At 36.5% G+C, this 21,455-nt stretch overlaps 1 protein-coding gene across 2 annotated transcripts in view; it reads right to left on the reverse strand.

Moving 5' to 3' along the window:
* Nucleotides 1–21,455, reverse strand: part of LOC127946545 (protein TANC2) — a 133,007-nt gene that overhangs the window by 63,669 nt on the left and 47,883 nt on the right. For both annotated transcript variants that reach the window (XM_052543199.1, XM_052543208.1), the window contains exon 3: nucleotides 4,268–4,365. In XM_052543199.1, coding sequence (XP_052399159.1) covers nucleotides 4,268–4,331 — 64 coding nt within the window. In that variant the 5' untranslated portion in view covers nucleotides 4,332–4,365. The remainder of the gene's footprint in view (nucleotides 1–4,267; nucleotides 4,366–21,455) is intronic.

Below are 21,455 nucleotides of genomic sequence, written 5' to 3' on the forward strand. Positions count from 1 at the left end.
ACATACTTCACTATACTTTGGTTATAAATTTGGCAACAGAAATGAAGTAAATCTGGCAAAAACACAAACAGTTCTCAATCAAATGCAGCTGGTTCAAATTACTAGCTAGTAAAAATGGATGGGTTAGATAAGGATAAGACATCCCAAATGTCAACTGTTGGTGTGTCTCCAGGAACAAGGTTGGGAAACACTGGGGTTAAATCAACAGTATTCATAATTAGCTGAACATAAAAATAAAAATAAAAGTTAAATGGTGTGTTCCAATTTGGATTTTATAATGAAAGTTCTTGCAACTGATAAAAAAATATCACAACTGCATTGTGACAAATGGGGCGGGGCATAGAGCCGTGGGAACGGAGCGAGGCCGGTGGAGTAAATGATAATGAGCAACACCTGCGCCACTCACTGGTCTTGAGTCCCACGGCGTTCGGGCCCTACCCCACTTGTCACATGCATATTTAGCTCGACTGCTCTGGCTCAACATAGCAATCTCCAGCTCAAACATGTGTGCCTAATTCAAGGGTGTAAAATAGTGCATGAGATAAGAGTGTCAAAGAGGCCCATCACCCCAAAGATCAGGATATATTTATCTTTTTCAAGAACTACTATATCTGTGGGAGACTCCCTAAAATAAGGACCTACAGAGGAACATTACATTACACAATTCTGTGCACGTCAAAACTCCAAATTCATAAGGTGAGACTACAATCCTTCTAAAGTTCTACAGATCTTTCTTAGAGAACCACTCTAGGCATATGAACTGTTGCTTCACCTTGAGGATGATGAGGTTTAAAGGAACGTGCAAGGACAATAACTATAATGATAATTATAACACTTTAATAGTCATAATAATTCTATGAGAATAGGAAAATCCACAACAAAGCCATAACAATAACGACTCAGAGGAACAATATTGTAGGAACTTTCTTAAAGGGATAGTTCACCCAAAAATCAAAATTAATTAATTAATAACTCATGTCGTTCCAAACCCGTGAGACCAATATCCAGGATATTGGTTTGTTTGAACTCAGAGGGATTGTCAGCCACATTAAACAAGTTAACAACTTAAGTAATTTGTGGATTAATGAGTATTGGAGACGCAAACCGTTTAAAACGATTCAGTTCGATTTGGTGAACTGTTTACAATAGACACGGAAGAGAAGACAATGCTGAATAAAGACGTAGTTTTTGCTATTTTTGGACCAAAATGTATTTTCGATGCTTCAAAAAAATCCTAACTGACCCTCTGATGTCACATGGACTCCTTTGATGATGTTTTTCTCACCTTTCTGGTCATGGACAGTATACCGTACACACAGCTTCAATGGAGGGACTGAGAGCTCTCGGACTAAATCTAAAATATCTTAAACTGTGTTCAGAAGATGAACTGAGGTCCCACGGGTTTGGAACGACATGAGGGTGAGTTAATAATGACATAATTTAGATTTTTGGGTAAACTATCCCTTTTATCCATTTTCTAGTTGGTGAATGATAAAAACATTGACTTATCAGAATCCTGTATGTATTCTGAAACTGCAGCATGCACTTTTATTAAACAGAACATTATCATGCTTTGTCTTGGATGCTAATATAGTTAGCGTTATGGTTATCTTAATAGTTATCATTCTTGGTTATATCATTCTAAATTGTGACTTCCATAGCGTACAATAGATTTTGGCATCAATCTTAAAACAAATTTGTCCAATTAAACAGAACAGATATCAGTTTCACCTCACATAACCCAAATATTCCAATATCAGCATTCGTCAGCATGTATTTGTTTAAAGTTCTCTTTCTAGTAAAATAATTACACTAATCAAACCTGCCGCAACCACATCTGTCAAAATCAGCTCGTGCGATGAACCGCTACAGGCAAAATATCACCTGCCGTTTTAATTAAGGCTTGCATCATATTCAAACCACACAGGGCTCATGGGTCAATGCTGTTGGCAGCTGTTTGAGACCGTTAGGATTCTGCTCACGATGTCTGAGGGGTCTGGAGGCTAACCATCAATCGCCCCACGACACGTTTTTTTTTTGTGTGTTCTGTAGGTTGCTGGCTGTGCACATCTAATTTATGGCAAATGCCAAATATATTCAGCCGAGATAGCTGCATTTGCATCAAACTGAATAAAAAAAGAAAAAAGAAAGCAGGAAGGAACATAAAAATTACACCAGAAACTACACAAGCACTACAAATATGTAGCACTGCAGGATACAAGGAGACATGCAGAGTGAAGAGAGCTATTACTGTATGACAAAACCTTGTGGAAATCCTCCAGTCTAAAGACGAGTACAACAATACAGCTGCAATTCAAAACAGACAAACCCACGGCCTCACAACGACAGAGTTTGAGAATTGGTGTCTAGACTTATTTGAAAACTCAAGCATAATGAATTTAAAAAGGACAACTGGGGTTGGTGTATTTTTTTTTCTCAAAAACACAATCATGTAGATACATGCTGCATAATATTATAGCCCAGTTTCTTCTGATTACAGTGAGATTAGACTTTAGCCATTTAGAGATCTATAAGAAACTGAAAAAAGCACAAATGTCAGGGCATGACAAAACTTCTCCAGGCCCCAAAAATACCATTAGACTCCAGAGGGTTAATCAATGACAAAAATTATTAAAATAACTACTGGCCTGTCATACAAAATATCGCGTTTTTTGGCCATTTTCGTGGATATGTGTAAATTTGAATTGTTTTGAAATAGATCGCAACTACAACAATAGTTAAATGTCACTTTGGTCCTGGTTCAAATGGTTATATGAATGAGCAATTTAACTTAAATCAATCATAGTGGATCTTTTGAATGACCCATTTGAATGAGCAATTTAACTTAAATCAATCATAGTGGATCTTCTGAAAATATTTTGAATATAATTTATAGATATAAATATATACTTCAATGGGGCTGTTCACACAGCTTTACATGTATCTAAACCCGTGACAGTAATGACACCCTAAAGTGCATTGGAAATAAACCAGTCCCTTCGAGTTTATAGGGGAGCTAGAGGCCCTGAAGAGAACATGACTCCAGACGTCACCAAAGTAGCAGGGATCTCAACCACAGTCTGAGGACACCGACTGATGACAGGAGGTTTTCTGGGAAGTGTGAGGTCCCTTTGATACACATCTCACTGAGGTGAATGGCTGGTCTGTTCGGTGAGCCAGACTTGACACTTGTTTGACTAAAGCTTTATGAGCAATTCTGACAGACCTGAGTTATGAAGGCAGGAAAAGTGTGTGTGTGTGTTTGAGCGCATGTACATGTTGTTAGTTTGTTAGACAAAAGTTTGCAGCCGTGAACGTCCTTACAGTCACAGATCCAAACTCCAGTGAGAATCAAACACAAACACAACTAACAAGCAAGCACATAGACAAACAAACACCCTCCTCATCAATCACACAAAGCTCTACCACAACCCTGAAAGAGTGTACACAGAGATCTCCACTTCTTACAACTGGAGACCCTCTCCGGCAGACACTAGGCCTGTTTCACACAACACACACAAGCAAAAGCAGTTTCTTCTGTGCAACAGGGTTTGGGCACTGATCTCATTAACATTTTTGTAGAAACCAAAATAACATTTGATTTCTTTGTAAAGGACTGTCATTTTCTTATTGTTGTAGTTTTTGTCAGTTTAATGGATCCTTGCTGAAAAAAGTATGAATTAACCTTTGAATGGCAGTGTATCTTTGATATGAATAATATCCTTCCACACTGGCAGATTTTTCTTATGTACAGTATAAACACATTTTAAACAAGTGGCCAGTGCAGTAGGACAAAATAGTCATATTTGAATGCAGTAACCTGTTAATATGAGCGCTGAAAGGTGTTCTGAGGTGTGAAACAGGCCTTAAGTTAAAAAAATGAAGACAGTCAACAGGCAGCAAAATGGTAATATACAGCAAAATACAGCAGTGCTCTGTAAGTGTGTGCTCATTCGTAGCACCATTTATTTCCCTTCACCATTTAAGCTTCATCAGGCTCGGTTTACTTGCAGAACTGGCAGAATCCTAATTTGACTCCACCAGTTGCTTCTGACTACTGTAATCCTCTCAACACAAGCCTGAAGTGTCTCTGAGAGCTAAAATACTGTAAACACAGACATACAAACACATCATTTTCCTTACAAAAATGCTAGACAGAACACAAGAAGGACCTCAAGGAGTGTTGTTAGCGCACAGGCTTGACTTTGTTAGTTATGTTCCGTTTTTAAATTAATATTTAATTTAAAAAAGGAAAAACTCAACCTACCACTGTTTCGATTCTTGCGGTTGGATTTGCCGCCAAGCAGCATCTTCAGACTGTTCCTGAACATGACTGCACAGTTCTGGACCAGGCTATAGAGAGATCTGCAGAAAGAGAGAGGGGAAAAAAATACAACCTTGAAGAAACAAATGGAAACAGCATTCACCTGTCCTTTCAGAAACAGAAACTGTATCAATAAATACTACTAATAATAATACATTTGAAATATGCCAATTTAGCATACTCTTTCTAATACTAATAAAAATGATGCTGCACAAACACTAAGCAACAAATGTACAGTACTTGATAACAGTTGCCACTATGTTTGAAGCTATAAATAAAACTTGTAACAACGCACACAATAACTTCCTGCACTACTACTTCGCCTATCAGCACTGATTCCCAAAACGTGTGATTCTTTACAAATGCAGCTCGACTTGTGATGTTCGCCGCACATCAGCTCTGAAGTCTAGACAAAGAGTTACTGAGGGGATTTTTGGAAGCCTGTGATTATATGTTTCAGGTACACAGAGCCTTCAGCCTGCTGGAACGCTGCGGCTGATAATGAGTTTCATTCGTGGGATTCGTCATTCATCACTGGATTATTTTAGGCCTCACTCAACACCCACACTGTGGAGGGATCACACCTTGATGCTGCTAATTACCGCTTCATGTATGAGCTGTGTGTTTGTGTGTGTTTATATGTGTGAAAGAGCACAGGACAGAGACACACTTTGTTCTTCTGCTGCAGAAGGTGATGTTGTTTGTGGATTTCAGTGGAAGTACTTCTTTGACGGGTCTTTGTGCAGCTGAATTCACATGAAGAAGAACAGAACAGAACTGAATGTTGGGTAAGCCCAACCTTCTGTGTAAGTCATGTAAGCTCAAATCCGGTTTGCGTCATTTTCTGATGCTTTTGTTTAGTTTTTTTAAGCAAAAAGGCAAATTTCACAAACATAAAAAAAAAGAAAATAGGACAGAATGATAGAGAGAAGAAACCACAGAACTACAGATAAAGAGAAGAACTTTGCTTCCCCTGCACACCAGTATAGCATGTACTCGGTTTCTTCTTGGAAAAGCATTCTAGTATTAATCTAGGCCTCCACACCTTCAGAAGTGATCTTGGCTGAGGTCACAAATGAGAAACAAATGTCTTTGTCGGGGGTGGTTGTGTGTAATGTATATGCACATGATTTTCAAATCAACATCCATGACCAGTTATTCTTCTTTTCTATAGCACTCGCAACTTTTCACTGAGCCAGCATTGCTACATGTTTACTGTGTATTGCTGGAGCCACATTTGACAGAAAGCCTAAGTGTGACAATGATTTGGTGAGGGTCACACATATTTTAGTATTACTGAAGATAATATCCCAAAATCGCTTTTTTTGTTTTTTTGTTTTAACCATTGTGGTAACTTTCCTGAGCACATTCTGCATACTTGAAGCCCTGTCGCCTCCGCTCACTTCTGCTGCATCTGCCTGGTCATGAAAAAAGTCTCTCTACCCGATTGAAGCCAAATGTGAATGTTTAACATTAACAATGCTGAACAAAAAAGGTCAAGCTGATTGATAAAATACAACCAAATGCACCCCGCTATTTTTCAAAAAAGACAACTTGTCTGAGATTAAAATATAAGACCTCTTACACTTTATGCAACAGTAATAACACTAGACCAGCTAACCTCACAGTTAAATGTAGATTTATTTAATGCATAATATGCTTAAAGTGCACCCTTCAAGTTTGGAGACCAATCGAGTCAGTTTGAGTACTGTTATATATTCTAAATAGTATGCAAGGTTTTAATTAGTATATTTCAAATCATACAGTAGTATGCGGAACTATGTATGTGCAGCCATCACAATTTTATGACATTGCAGTATATCCAAATAATCTTACTGCAAACGCCAAAATATGTACAGTACTTGGCCAAAAGTAGCAAACTACATATTTTGAGAGAATGTTCGAATTTCCAATTGAATTTTTATTGAATTTTCTAAATAACTTTTTTTTTAAGTTTCTAAATAGCTTAGTTTTTTCTGTAGTAATAGCTACTGTAAAAATAATAATTTTATTAGTTTTTCATGCAGCAGATTCTGAATAAAGATGAGAGAGGAAGAAAAGGATGACATTATCCTGAGGCTGTGCTTCTGTCAACTGATGAAGAACGGAGAAGACATAACTCAGTGTAGCGAGGTTTGCTGCTGTTAAGCGAACCATGCCTAAGCACGTGACGAGACTAACACTATTACCCAAAACAGTCCTTCATACTCGGCCATGCGCTTTAATGCAGTCTGAATAAAAAGGTGACACACAAACTAATGAGAACCTTCAACTGAAAGTTGATAAAGTGAAAAATGGCTTCTGCAATGGAGCCGTAGAAGGATCTATCACAATTTTTTAACAATCAAACAAATAAATATTGTTTGAAATTGACAATGGTGTTCCTAAAATGGGAGAAAACAGTGCCAAAACTTTGTCCGATTTAATATTTATCATTTAACCAAGAAATTATTTAACCAATAAATCACTGTGAGATATTGCTATCTCTTCTTCCAGTGAGACCTGGTCAAGACGGCAGCACAATACAAAACAATAAAAAAAGAATCACAGAGACAGTACCACAAATCAAGAAAACCTTTAAAAATACTCAATGTTGGAAGTGTGTCAAGATTAATTACATTTTGCAATTCATTCCAAGGCCCAAGGAGCATAAGCGGAGAAAGCACATTTACCAAATTTTGACAATACCCTTCGAACTGTTAACCGAATACAGGAACCTGATCTAGTCCAATGAGTTGGAATATTAACAAATTAAATAATGTAAAATTATGTAAAGATAACCAACCTAAAGATTCATACAAAATACCATGATGCACCCTTGACTCTGCGCCAGTGACAAAATGTAATGCTTCATGATAAACAGAATATAAGTTTCTAAGTAAAGAAGTACCTGCATGCATATATAAATGATCACCATAATAAATTATTGATAAAAATGTAGGGGTGTGACGGTCCGTATAGTTGAACACCGTCATTAGAACTCTATAACCGCCAAAACCGTGTCATTAAAATATTTTTTACAAACATTTTTTAGATAGGATCATAAGATGCGCAATATATCGGGAGACATGGTTTTTACCACTTAATGAAGTTTTGTAAATCGTCAGTGTGGCGAGTGGGGCGGGGCCGAGAGGCGTGGGAACGAGGAGTGAGGCCAGGTGTAGTGATTGGAGATGAGCTACACCTGAGCCCCACCCCTCGTTCCCACGCCTCTCGGCCCCGCCCCACTCGCCACAGTCAGACATGATATTTACCACTTCATAAAATTTTGCTTTGTAGAAAACCTTTCTTAAAAACGAATTTCGTTTTGTACAAATTTTGTCTTAATTTTAATAAATGTTTCATCAACCAATTGCGTGTATTTTAATAAATAAAAAGCAAATATAGCAGACAATGATAACCGACATGGAAGCACCAGCGCGCCGCGTTCACTTGTACTGCACTAGAGCGCATCTCATCGCAAATGAAACTCAGCGTAGGCCTATGCCTCATACAATAGCATTAAATATCTTTGCTGCATCCTTTCTAGAACAGACAATGGCATTTTTTTTGCGACTCGCATCAGCAAAGCATTGCATGGCCATAGACCGCAAAACAATCAGCGGATGGCGGGCGGGTGCGGCTTTGAAATTTGCTCCAAAAACGTTGGCTCGGATGATGAGTTTTGTGACCGATCTCCTTAATAAATGGAGGTCTGAAATCTCTGCCCCTTTACCGATCAGAGCGTGCGCTGACACGGAGTTAACCCGCTATCTCCAAGAACAACCAATGGACTCTACGGTAGATCCACTAACCCCCCCCCCCCGACGGTTATGTTATGAACCGTCACATTTGACTCACGTCATAACCGTCATCACCAATTCTGAAACCGGCACACCCCTATAAAAATGTACTCTACTAAATTCTTGAAGGAAACTATAAAAGAAGCCTAGTTTTGGTCTAGGCTTTTTCAACAACTTATCAATATGTATATTAAAAGCTAATCTTTCATCCATCCAAAAACGTAGATATTTATAAGAACTAACTCTTTCTATAAGTGAACCATTAAAGGTTGTAATTGTCAAATCTGTTACCGTAGTGAGACGGTAGGTTAACACAGTACACGTAGCATGAGATTTTAACTAATATAATAAATAAAAAGAAAACAGATAGAATAAAAATAAAAGATTAGAGCAAGCTAGTTAGAGGTCTTTACACATACACACACATATACATATACAATTGCATAATAAATGAAAAGAAAATAGAATACAAAAAGAATAGATTTAAAGAATAGAATTAGAATAGTGAATGTTAAAGTTAGAGGGTCAAATAAAGATGGAAGAGATGTGTTTTAAGCCGATTCTTGAAGATGGCTAAGGACTGCTCGGATTGAGTTGGGGAGTTCATTCCACCAGAAGGGAACATTTAATTTAAAAGTCCGTAAAAGTGACTTTGTGCTTCTTTGGGATGGCACAATCAAGCGACGTTCACTTGCAGAACACAAGCTTCTAGAGGGCACATAAGTCTGAAGAAACAAATTTAGGTAAATGGGTGCAGAGCCAGTGGTAGTTTTGTAGGCAAACATCAATGCCTTGAATTTTATGCGAGCAGCTATTGGAAGCCAGTGCAAATTGATAAACAGAGGTGTGACGTGTATTCTTTTTGGCTCATTAAAAATTAATCTTGCTGCCACGTTCTGAATTAATTGTAAAGGTTTGATAGAACTGGCTGGAAGGCTTGCCAAGAGGGCATTACAATAGTCCAGCCTGGACAGAACAAGAGCTTGAACAAGGAGTTGTGCAGCATGTTCCGAAAGAAAGGGCTTGATCTTCTTGATGTTGAATAAAGCAAATCTGCAGGACCGGACAGTTTTAGCAATGTGGTCTGAGAAAGTCAGCTGATCATCAATCATAAGTCCAAGGCTTCTAGCTGTTTTTGAAGGAGTTATGGTTGATGTGCCTAACTTGATGGTGAAATTGTGATGGAACGATGGGTTTGCTGGAATCACAAGCTGTTCTGTCTTGGCAAGGTTGAGTTGAAGGTGATGGTCCATCATCCAGGAAGAAATGTCTGTTAGACAAGCTGAGATGCGAATAGCTACCGTCGGATCATCAGGATGGAATGAGAGGTAGAGTTGAGTGTCATCAGCATAGCAGTGGTATGAAAAGCCATGTTTCTGAATGACAGAACCTAATGATGCCATGTAGACAGAGAAGAGAAGTGGTCCAAGAACTGAGCCCTGAGGCACCCCAGTAGTTAGATGTTGAGACTTGGACACCTCACCTCTCCAAGATACTTTACCTATCTGATAGGTTAGGCTCAAACCATTGAAGTGTTGTTCCTGAGATGCCTTTCACCAGTAGCGTTGATAGGAGGATCTGGTGGTTAACCGTGTCAAAAGCAGCGGACAGATCAATCAGGATTAGTACTGAAGATTTGGATTCTGCTCTTGCCAGTCATAGAGCTTCAACAACTGAGAGCAAGGCCGTCTCAGTTGAATGTCCACTTCTGAAGCCAGACTGGTTGCTGTCAAGGAGATTGTTGTGTGTGAGAAATGTAGATACTTGTTTGAACACAGCTCGTTCAAGTGTTTAAAAACTATTTTTAACTGCAACAATGAGCGCTGCATAGAAAAACATCCTGCAGTTGCTGTAGAGCTTGTTTTAAAGAAGATGCTGCCGTATAAATAATTGTATCATCTGCATATAAATGTATTTTAGCTGAGTCAATTCCATGACCTAAATCATTAATATAAATAGAAAATAACACAGATCCTTGAGGAACTCCAGTATTTACATGAAGAAAAGGTGAGTTATAATTTTCTACAGACACACATTGAGTGCGTTATGAAAGATAGTTTTCGAACCATTTTAAAGTAGCTTCACTGAGACCTATATACCTAAGTCTCTGTAACATTAATTTGTGATCAACTGAATCAAAAGCTTTAGAAAGATCAATAAAAAAGTGTCACAGTACTTTTTAATATCTAGAGAAGTTATAATACCATTTGAGACTCATGTAGTTGCAGTAATGGTGCTATGTCCCATTCTGAACTCTGACTGATTATCCTTAAGAATATTATTGGCAAAAAATGTTTTAATTGATCATTTATCAGTGATTCAAAGACTTCTGCTAAGACTGCCAATTTAGAAATAGGGCGATAGTTATTTGGGTCTGCAGAATCTCCCCCCTTAAAAAAAGGAATAACCATTGCTAATTTCCACATTTTTGGTATTTTGTTGGAGGTGAGACTTAAATTAAATATAGTGGCCATAGGTTCTGCTAAAAGATCAGCTACCAATTGTAAAAATTAAGGCTCAATTTGATCAATTCCTGGTCACTTTTTATATGTAAATTCTCTAGTGCTTTATGAACTTGTGCAGGGCATAAAAATAAATGAATATGAAGTGCTATTTTGAGTTAACTCAGAACTTTCCGTAGAAGTATGAACACCCAAGTTAGCAGACTCGGATATTAAGCCAATTGATGTAAAATAATTAGTTAATCAATAAATAACATAGTTAATAAAGTATGGATTTGCTAATCAAAACTATTTGCAACTAGTATTCAGTGTGAAGCTTTAGGATGATCTGCTGCATAATCATCACCAAGAGAGCAGTCTGTCTGTCTGTGCTGACAAAGGCTGTTAGTATTTGTGTGTGTGTGTGTGTGTGGGGGGGGAGATGATTTAGCTGTGCTTGGCTTTCTCTCCTTGATATTTGTCTGGGTAAAACAGAACCAGTGGGACGAATGTCACACTTCAAAAGTGTGCCAGAAATCAGACAGAAATCGAGTCCTGGTGAGCCAAAGCCAAATGTTCAGCTTTGTTGCATCTGTGTCTTCTGTTAATCCTGCCTATCTGAGGGGGGCCAGTGTGAGATGGTCCAACTGGATTACTAGTACAAGAATCAGCACAGAGTGGGACAGACAATCTAATGGTATGGCACAGTACGGCTCCGTACAGTTCACTTTTGGGGGGTATCCACTGTACAGTACCTGTTACCTGGAAATGTTTTCAGTAATACCTTAACTGAGGGTCCAAGCGAACTGTACCGTTACCAAAACATGATGTGTAACTCTGCTGATCACGAATTGGCGGGAGAGAATCGTCACTACCTGCGTCACAGAACTTGCGACACAAACACAACACAACCTCTAGATTTAAATCAGCAGAGCCAGCAAAGCTGAATTTTCATGATCCTTAAGAAATTATTCTAATACAGCATTTATTCCAAATGTAAATCTTTTGTAACAATATACACTACCGTTCAAAAGTTCAGGGTCAGTAATTTTTTTTCTTTTATTCAAGGATGTGTGTAATTCTAAATGTGTTAGAAAAGATTTCTATTAAAAAAACACGCTGTTCTTTTTAACTTTATTCATCAAATAATCCTGAAAAAAAGAATCACAGGTTCCAAAAAAAATTTTAAATTAAGCAGCACAACTGATAATAATCAGTATATTAGAATGATTTCTGAAGGTTAATGTGACACTGAAGACTGGAGTAATGATGATTAAAAATCATCTTCGCATAACAGAAATAAATTATATTTTAGAGTATATTAAAATACAAAACCATTAATTAAGATAATGTATAATTTGTGATTTAATAATTTAAAATAATTACTATTTATAATTATATAAATATATATAAGGGTTTTATATTATTTATTATTTATAATTATTTACAACAACAATAATATTAATAATGTTTTAAGATTGAAGCAAGCACATGGATTATTTGTACTGTAAATTAAATTTATAGTTGACAAATAATGTCTTTATAAATAAACAAAATAATACAAATTATTATTATTATTATGTATTAAGTATTATCATCTGAAACAACTAGTGTACCATGGTGCTTTTTTTTTGTTTTGTAAGAGACACAAGCGCACATGCTTACCTAGCATTGGTAAACCTAGCAAAACAGGTTTATGAACATTCTGAACAAATAAGCCATTCGCATTCAGATCTGCCTGCAGAACATAGCCTGCTTAAATCTCACACACCTGCAAAGACTTCAAAAAGGCATCAAAACAGAGATTAACATGCTCTATCAGCTACAAAATCTTCCTTGTCAAACTGGAGATAGTCTGAGCTTTTCAAACTGCGCAATCAGTAAAGAAACAGCCAGTGTTATCAGAATCAAAGCAGTCTGATGCAAGAATACTGGCTTCCTTAATTCACTGTTAAAAATAAAAAATAAACCTCTAAAGGTATCCTGCCACAAGTTATCAGCCTGCATCATGATGATGGAATCTTCCGGACTGATGGGTCACAGCAGGAGGGATGTCACATTAGTTGCAGACATCCATGTCTGGCTGGGAGACGCTGCTCATAAATGACAGCCATTTTCTTACTGCAGTCGGCAGGTTGTTGAAAATACTGTTGCTATGATTCAAGGAGGGGGAGGTGGGAGTGCTAAGCTCCTTTCAGTAGAAACAAATTGTTTGTAATAATCTAAAATGCTAACTGGAACCGTGTTTGCTCTCTTCAATTGAACCTCATGCTGTTCTACATAGTTCTAGAGGTCAGCTACCAATAGTGGCACCAAACACAATAATGGTTACATACAGGTTTCACAAACATTTCCATTAGGGAAGATCATTATGGGCGGATTAATTTTCATCTCCCACATCAAAATACAGATCCTTTTGTAGCATGATAATGAAAACAAATATGCACATTTTAATACTGGAAAATACAAGCAGCATTTAGTCACAACACAAATTAATGACAGCTAAATGTGACTTTTAAAATAATGTGTTTGTGTGATGTACTAAATTAAACATTTATCATTATCTGTAATTGTTAATAAATGCTAAAAACAGAAATCGGATCATTCGCACTTTTCACTGTATAATACTTTATGTTATACTTTCAAGCCGGAATTATTCACATTAAAGTGCTATAATTGAAGTTTATTCCAAAACAATTAAAAATGTACTTAAAATAAATGAAGAATACTTGAAAATACTTCAATACAAAAATAGTAAAAATAAATGTAAAATAAATAATCAGTTTAAAATAAATAAATAATTTAAGATGGATTCAGGATTAAAAAAACATGTAAAATAAAAATTAAAATCCATAAACAAATAATTAAACAAACAAATAAATATATTTTCATAAAATCCAGGGGCCTGTACCGTGAAGCTGGATTAGGTGGCTAGCCAGCTATGTTTCAGCTTAGTTTCCGCCAACCCTGGGTTTTAGGTACTATGAAAGTAGCTCGGCTTTAGTTGGTGTTCGTTGCCATGGTATCTTACGCTGCACGGCTAACCTGCTCCGGGGCAGGTTATGTTCTGGATTCAAGATCTCAAACTGAAGGTGAACCAATCAGATGTGAGAGAAGTGACACATGTCTGACACAAAGTCAATCCAGTTTATCTTGCTCCAAATTAAAGGTCACTTATGCTTAAAAAAAAAATAGAAGTCTGGCATTAATGATAATAACTGAGTCATTTTTTGGTTTACATAATTATTGTGATTCATATTATTATTTATCTCTTACACACTAGCAATTTTAGTTTAACAGTTATTATGCATTATTTTAAATAAATATTAATGTATACAGATCATGTAATATAAATAAGCTGTATCAAAAGATTGAACTATTGTAAAAAATTACAATTCTACATGTTCAAGTCTCTATCACTATATATTTTCAAATGTATAAACTAAGTTAACAAGTTCCACTTGTGACTACACTGATGGAGCAAGATCATTTATTTTATTAGTCCTCCTCCATTTTTCATATGACAATAAAATTTGTCATATTCTTCAATCTCTTAACCTTTAGCAAAACCTTTAACCTTTAGTTTTGAATCTCGCTTGGTCTCTCGCGAGACATAAATCAAACTTGCTTTGTATCGCAAGGCTCGTGATTGGCTGTTCGCCAGTGATGTCACACATTCATGTGCACGCGCTTCACAAACTCAGGATTAAAGCCTGAATTGACAAAGAAAGTTAATGAACAGCATCATGGTACAAACAAAGCCGGATTGGAGAGGTTTGGTTTTGTCAACTCAAAACTAATCCTGTAACTCTGAATTTGTTCAGCTACCATCATGGTACAGGCCCCTGTTAAAATAAAAACATTTGAAATGAATAAATAAATGAACAAACTATGGTTGACCATGCCAATCACAACAATCTGTTCACTAATAATGACTTTAACATCCATCATTATACAGCCTAAACTCTAACGACAATGATATTTTCAATTAATAAAATGATCTGGACTGCAAAAAGATCAAAAGAACCCAAAACAATCAAGTAAAGTCAAGTATCTATCTTCAAGTCCTTAACAAGACTTTTCCAGAAGTAACTGGAGAGCTACTGCAAGCATATTAAACTCTCTGGCATGAGCCACCGTTTTGAGCTTGATGGATTGAACAGGAGTGTGAAAGACTTAGAGAGAAGAGCCACAGAGCTTTATATTTTATACAGTCTCTCCCTTTGACTAATGCCTCCCACAGCTCAGTGTTACAGGAACCGCACGCTGTTTGTTTTCTACTATTCTACAAAGCCAATGAACGGTGAGCGTGCCGGGAAAGGGGGCTGTGGGACAGGGGTGCCGTCTCGTGACTTCAAGGTTTGGGTCGTGTGCAATGAAACATAACACTGTATGACACACACACACAGAAGAACAAAGAATGGGAGATAGGTACGGATATGAATGCATATATATGACGGCATGTTCAAACACACACTGTCAGTGGTGCCATTTGTGTGTTATTCACACTAATTTATCTGCGTTCCTCCATGAAACACCTAAAGACTTTCAGAGGGAGACAATGGTGTCAGTTTGACCTGAATTTTTTCAGAGAAAACCTCACACAGAGTGAGGGAGGAAATGCAGTTAAAGCCCCCTGCACACACACGTGCGCAAACATAGAGCTTCCCTTTGTCTCATCACTTCCTTTCCAAACACAGCAGCGCTAAAGTGCTTGCAGAAACTTGGGCTCCAAAAGAGAACAAGCTTCTCAAAGAAGTTTAGAAAGCTCAACTGATGCTTCCTCATACTGATCTACTGGCATAAGGAATTTAAATAGGAAAGCATGCATTGGTAAAATGTCCCAGAAAAGTATATTTTAGATTGGCATAAAGACACAGCATTTCCTTTTTGAGTGTTTGAGCCCAGGAAAATACAGTTTATGCATTCAGCAAATGAATTTTGTGTTGGGCAATGGACCTTGTTGGGAGACCAAATACTACATTGCTGATCTGGAGACATCTCCATTCATGTTACCCATCCGTGTTTGTACAATTGTCTTCAAGTTACTGTGATCGCAAACACCTGGCTGGTCAGGTTTGATGAGGCTTTCTTCAAACTGGCCAAATACAAATAAGACAGCCGTAAATGACAGATGATTCCCATTTCAAAGAGAACGTTTGCAGATGAGGAGTTAATGCGCTCGCTTAAAGCGGGATTTATACTTTAACCTGGCTCTGCTTCGCAAGCCTCCGCTAACTGCGTGCACACCTTCCCAAAATGGAGGCTTTTTTCAGTGAACCATCGCAGTAGGTTTGTCTAGTGTCTTCACCGGACATTTGAACTCTGTGTCAGTACCTCATAAATAGGACGAGGCAGTTTACTGTCAGGGATTTGTCATCTCATGTCCTGCAGCATCCAGTGTAGCATCACTGATTGATTATAATGAGTACTACTAATAACAGTTATTATTTTTGCCATCTATATAAGAATAAAACTTTTATTAAAAATAAAAGTGAACTTAAATTTAAACTTTACTTAAAACTTAAACAAATGATCAAAACAAACTTTCTATACCAATCAGCTGCAATATTAACATACATATTTTAATATAAAAAACAGCTCTTTTTTAGAAGTGCAGAAAGTTTGTATAATGTATAATTTGACTATAAGAGGTCAAAATGTCTGACTGTATTCAGTTGTTTTCCTCCATCTTATCTCACTAATAATGCAAATTCTACAAATGTGCCACAGGCTAGGGTGTAGTGTGATAATTACCAGAAAATGATGCTTTATCTAAACACATTGCTAAACCAGCAGAACCCCATGAAGAAAGAGACCAGTCAACCAGTAGGGGGTTTGGGAGGGACTGATGTGAGGTGATGTGGGGGGCATCAGGCATCGCAGCTGTATCTGCCGACTATACAGCCCAGGTTTTGAACAGATTTAATGGAGAGCCTGAAATCAAAGAGTCCACACATCTTCAAAAAGAGCTCCTGCCTGTTTGTTCTCACTGCTTTTCAAAGAATTCCCTGCTTCACTTCTTACGTTTGATTCACACGGTCAAAATAATTGGCCAGTGTCTCCTCGCCTTTCAACAGTGATGTGAGGAGCTTTAAGTTTCTCTGTGAGTTTTGACAGTTCGGCAGATACACTACAAAGCCTGTTGATCTGAATGGAAGCAAACAGCTGAAGGAGGCCATGTGACAATCCATATACTGTACATTACCGTTTATTTGTTTGTTTGTTTTTATTAGAAAAAAATATGTTATTTTATTCAGGAATGATACACTAAACTCAACAATGATGCATATATATGTATATATATATACATATATATGCAAGATGAAAACCACTATTTTCTGTTTCAGACATTCACATAGTATCTTTAGTTTATAATAACATAAAAAAAATAAATCCAGGTTTTGATTTTCAAAAATGTATTATAAAATGTTATTGTTTTCCCAAAATACAATAAATCCATGCTACTTTTTTCTCTCAAAATGCATTAAATCCATTGAATCAATAAAGTTTTTTCATATTGAAACTAATGAAAAAAAAAAAACACAACATGGTAAGTTTATCCAAATATGACAGCCTCTGAACTTGGTCAATATTAATCTTAAATACAGGCACTGGACTAAAAATACATTCATCAGTCATCGCTTCCAAAATGAATTCAATGGGTCATCTTGTTAATGCTATAAATTAATCGCAGCAATAAAATACAATTTCATCATTAACAAGAACATGAACAACAATATCACATTAGACCACAGAAATTCCAAAATGACCTTTTCTATATTCAGCTTCCAAAAGTGCATTCATCTTTGCCATGTTACATTCATTTAGTTGACTAGTGCTACAGTATGTACTGTATTAACAAAAACATAAATGGCATTAATAAAAATACTAACCCTGACAAGCTACACAATATCGCATTCATAATCGAATGTGATTTATCAAACGTTAATGAACGTGATAGCGTAGCTTGTCAGCAATCTACAGCTCTGTGCTAGAGGTGCTCCGATCACGATCGGCCGATCGTTAATGCGCATCTCGTCAGTAAAGCCAGTTCTCTAATCAGCAGTTAATTCCATCAGGTGCGTGATTTCACATAGAGCAGCTGTTACTACACAGAGCCGTGGTTAACTGAGAAGATGCGCCAAAAAACGCTGAAAATGAAGTGGATTTGCGCATCTTCTCTATTAACAACGGCTCTGTGTAGTAACAGCTGGTCTATGTGAAATCACGCACCTGAGGGAATTAAGCGCTGATTAGAGAACCGGCTTTACTGACGAGATGCGCATAACGATCGGCCGATCGTGATTGGAGCACCCCTACTCTGTGCAAAATTCATCTGTATAATTTCAGTCTGAAAGCACGTGATGGAGATTTATCGGTACTATTAATAACAGAACCGGCTTTACCGACGAGTTGCGCATATCAATATCAATCGCATTCTGCAAAAAAAAAGAGACTGCCGTTTGTCATGGTTTGGAAAAAAAGGGAGAAAACATGACCTAATAACTAATGCGTAAAATGTAAACTTTTTAATTGCATTAAATATTGTTATATTTCACAATATTAAATTTTTTTAATGAGATTCTTAACACACTTTTTTTTTTAAATAAGTGTAAAAGTAGTGTATATGTTTGTTATAAAATAACATTTTACATAAACTAAAATATTAAAACAAAAAAATGTGCTACAAATAAATAGCATTATATATATATATATATATATATATATATATATATATATATATATATATATATATATATTAGGGATGCACGATCATGAATTATCATGGCCGATTCCGATACCGATTTTTTTACAAGCAAACTGGCCTGATTCGGATACCGATTTCCGATTTTTGTTTATCTTTAAGCAACAAACAAGAAAGAAGGAAAGTATGCATAAACAAGATGTTTATTTGGTATTCAATAGGCCAAACTGGCTTTTGGCTATTGAAAACAATAACCGTAACCATCTGAAATTAACGACAGTATCTGCACAGTAAGTAGCTTAAATTCAATACAAACACAGATGGTACAGCCATCAGCATTTAGCTTGTGTTTTTGAATTGGGTTGAAACTACATAGAACTGGCCTTAAATTAAAAGATGAACTGTAACCATGTGAAATTAAAGACAACAACTGCATAGTTCTACAGTCCAAACAACACAACACACATTCAATAACATGTTTCTTATCAGCATTCAGTATTTGTTTTAGTTTTTAAATTTGGTTTAAAAATTTTTTTTTTTTTTTACTTGAGCCAATGAAAAATAAATAACTATTGTTTCCAGTTAAAAAATTATACAGATGTGAATCATTACCCATACATGTTTTAATTGGATGAATGAAATACTTTTTTCACCGAGCTACAGCAGGTGATTTTTAAATCAAATTAAGTCGACGTATTTTTTAGGTAAAATAAAAATAATCCTGACGTTTAGGCTACTTCTGTCTTTTCAAACGTGTATGTAGGTTCTACTTTAGAAAAAAAAATCAGTTTTGTCACAGTTTAGTCCGTTTCGTTTCTCATCCAACACGTGAGAAGTTGATCTGAACATCTCTTCACGGTCTACTCGTGTTCAGGGCGCGGGTGCTCACGCAGCTTTAGTGCGCGCAGGAAAGGCTCTTATTTTGTGCGCCAGGACACCAACGGCTGATCGCTTCCTGCTATCTGTGCCTCAGACATGAAACTCTGCATTTCCAGTACTGATCGGTTGCCCGTGTCCTGCGCACAGATTTTGAAATACGTCCACACAAATGACATGATAGCGAATTATTTCAATGAAGTCTGTGCACGCGGCCGCACTTATATATATATATACTTATATATATATATATATATATATATATATATATATATATATATATATATATATATATATATATATATATATATATATATATATATATAATACAGAAAACATTACATATATAATGTTTAATTGCTGGCATAGATATTTATGGGCCTTACATTCTCTCAATTTCACCCTCCTTTGGTAAGTGGGCCAAGAACTATATTTACACAAAGGCTAATGACACACTGTTGCTTTATCTACCCACTTGAACACACAACTTTCTCTTTCAAGCTTAAGAATGGCAGTAATTATAAATTGTGCCACTGTTGCCACAGAAAGGAAGAGAACTGTATGGCATTGCTGCAATACAGCTTCCTGTGTTTAGTTTGGGAAATGCTGAGCAGAAAATCACTGTGATGGGAAAAGCACAAAAAAGTTCAATATATCAACCCTAAACCACAATTAACCTGCCAAAAGAGATGATTCCAGTCCAGGGTTGTTTAATGTCATTCGCACCATTCATAAAAAGGTAAAAACATTCTCTGATCAGACTGCAAGTTTTACAGAGTCAGGTGACAGCAGTGCTTACATTAGGTGACAGGATGTAGTGGAGATGCATGAGGCAGGACGAGGGGAAGATATAATGTAATTGGCCAGGACGGGCTCATTCTGCCTCTGCAATCCCAGTCAGGATAGTGGTCCCGACACGGCCCACTTCCCACTCTAGCTTTCAGGAAATGTATGGATCCTGGCAGCACCATAGAATACAAATCAAGGGGAAATCACAGAGTTGGCCGTGTGCTGCTTTTCGGAGTTGATACCATGCAGGGTCAGTCTGAGGAACACTGTACCACCTGAAGTTTTACATATCAACTGCAGAATAATAATAATAATAATAATAATAATAATAATAATAATAATAATAATAATAATAAATACTAATAGCAAACAAACAAACAAAAAAACTAAATCTAAGAATTACGACTAAATGTGACCATGGACCACAAAACCAGCCTCAAGTGTACATTTTTCAAAATTGAGATGCATACATCATTTACATAGCTGAATAAATAAGCTTTCCATTGATGTATGGTTTATTATGATTGGACAATATTTGGCTGAGATACAACTATTTGAAAATCTGGAATCTGAGGATGCAAAAAAATCTACATACTGAGAAAATCACCTTTAAAGTTGTCCAAATTAATTCTTAGCTATGCATATTATAATCAATTTTTTTTTTTTTTGATACGATAGGAAATTATACAAAGTATCTTAATGGAATATTAATATCCTAACGATTTTTGTCATACAGGAAAAATCTATAATTTTGACTCATACAAGGTGTTTTTTTTTTTTTTTTGGCTATTGCTAAAAATATACCCCAGCGACTTAAGGATCATATAAAATGTCCAGTACAAAATATAATAAATAATAAAACACAATAAATAAATAAATTAATTCATTCATTAATGATGATGATGATGATGATGATATAGAGAGACATCAAATCTTAAAACTAAAATCATATAAATTGCCCAGTGCATGCAGGCATACATACATCCATAAATAAAATCCCTATGATTTTTACCATTTTGCCAATTTTGTGGGGTTTAATGTAAACTGAAAGGCTTCTTGACATTAGTTACACATGCATATGGTCAAAAACCCTGCAGTAATAATAATGGACAGAACCGAATATGCCATTTCATCAGCCCCTGTGGTGGAATCTTAAAATTGAGTCCAAATATGCCAGCCGTGGCAATTCTGATAACAACACTATTCAAATGTAACTCCATAATTAATGCTTCACTAAACGACAGCAGAACGTTGCATAGCAACAGTAGAATCATCATGCTGGTGGAAAATGGTGGGTTAAGTCTGAGTGTGTTTGAGAGGCTCGGTCACGATAAATAGACAGACTAGAAACCAGAATGAGACGGGCCATTAGCTCCTCCACTTTATATACTGTTACTGCCTTCAAATGCATTCATATATGACATTGGGAAGCTCTTTTGTGCTAAAGTCATGCTTACACCTGTACTCAGAGACCAGCTGACTTCTGAGGAGTCTTATAGTGTATTGTTATACGATAGCTTGCGTCTCACTGCTGT

The sequence above is a fragment of the Carassius gibelio genome, chromosome A3, assembly GCF_023724105.1.
Source record: "Carassius gibelio isolate Cgi1373 ecotype wild population from Czech Republic chromosome A3, carGib1.2-hapl.c, whole genome shotgun sequence".
Classification (NCBI taxonomy): Eukaryota; Metazoa; Chordata; class Actinopteri; order Cypriniformes; family Cyprinidae; genus Carassius; species Carassius gibelio.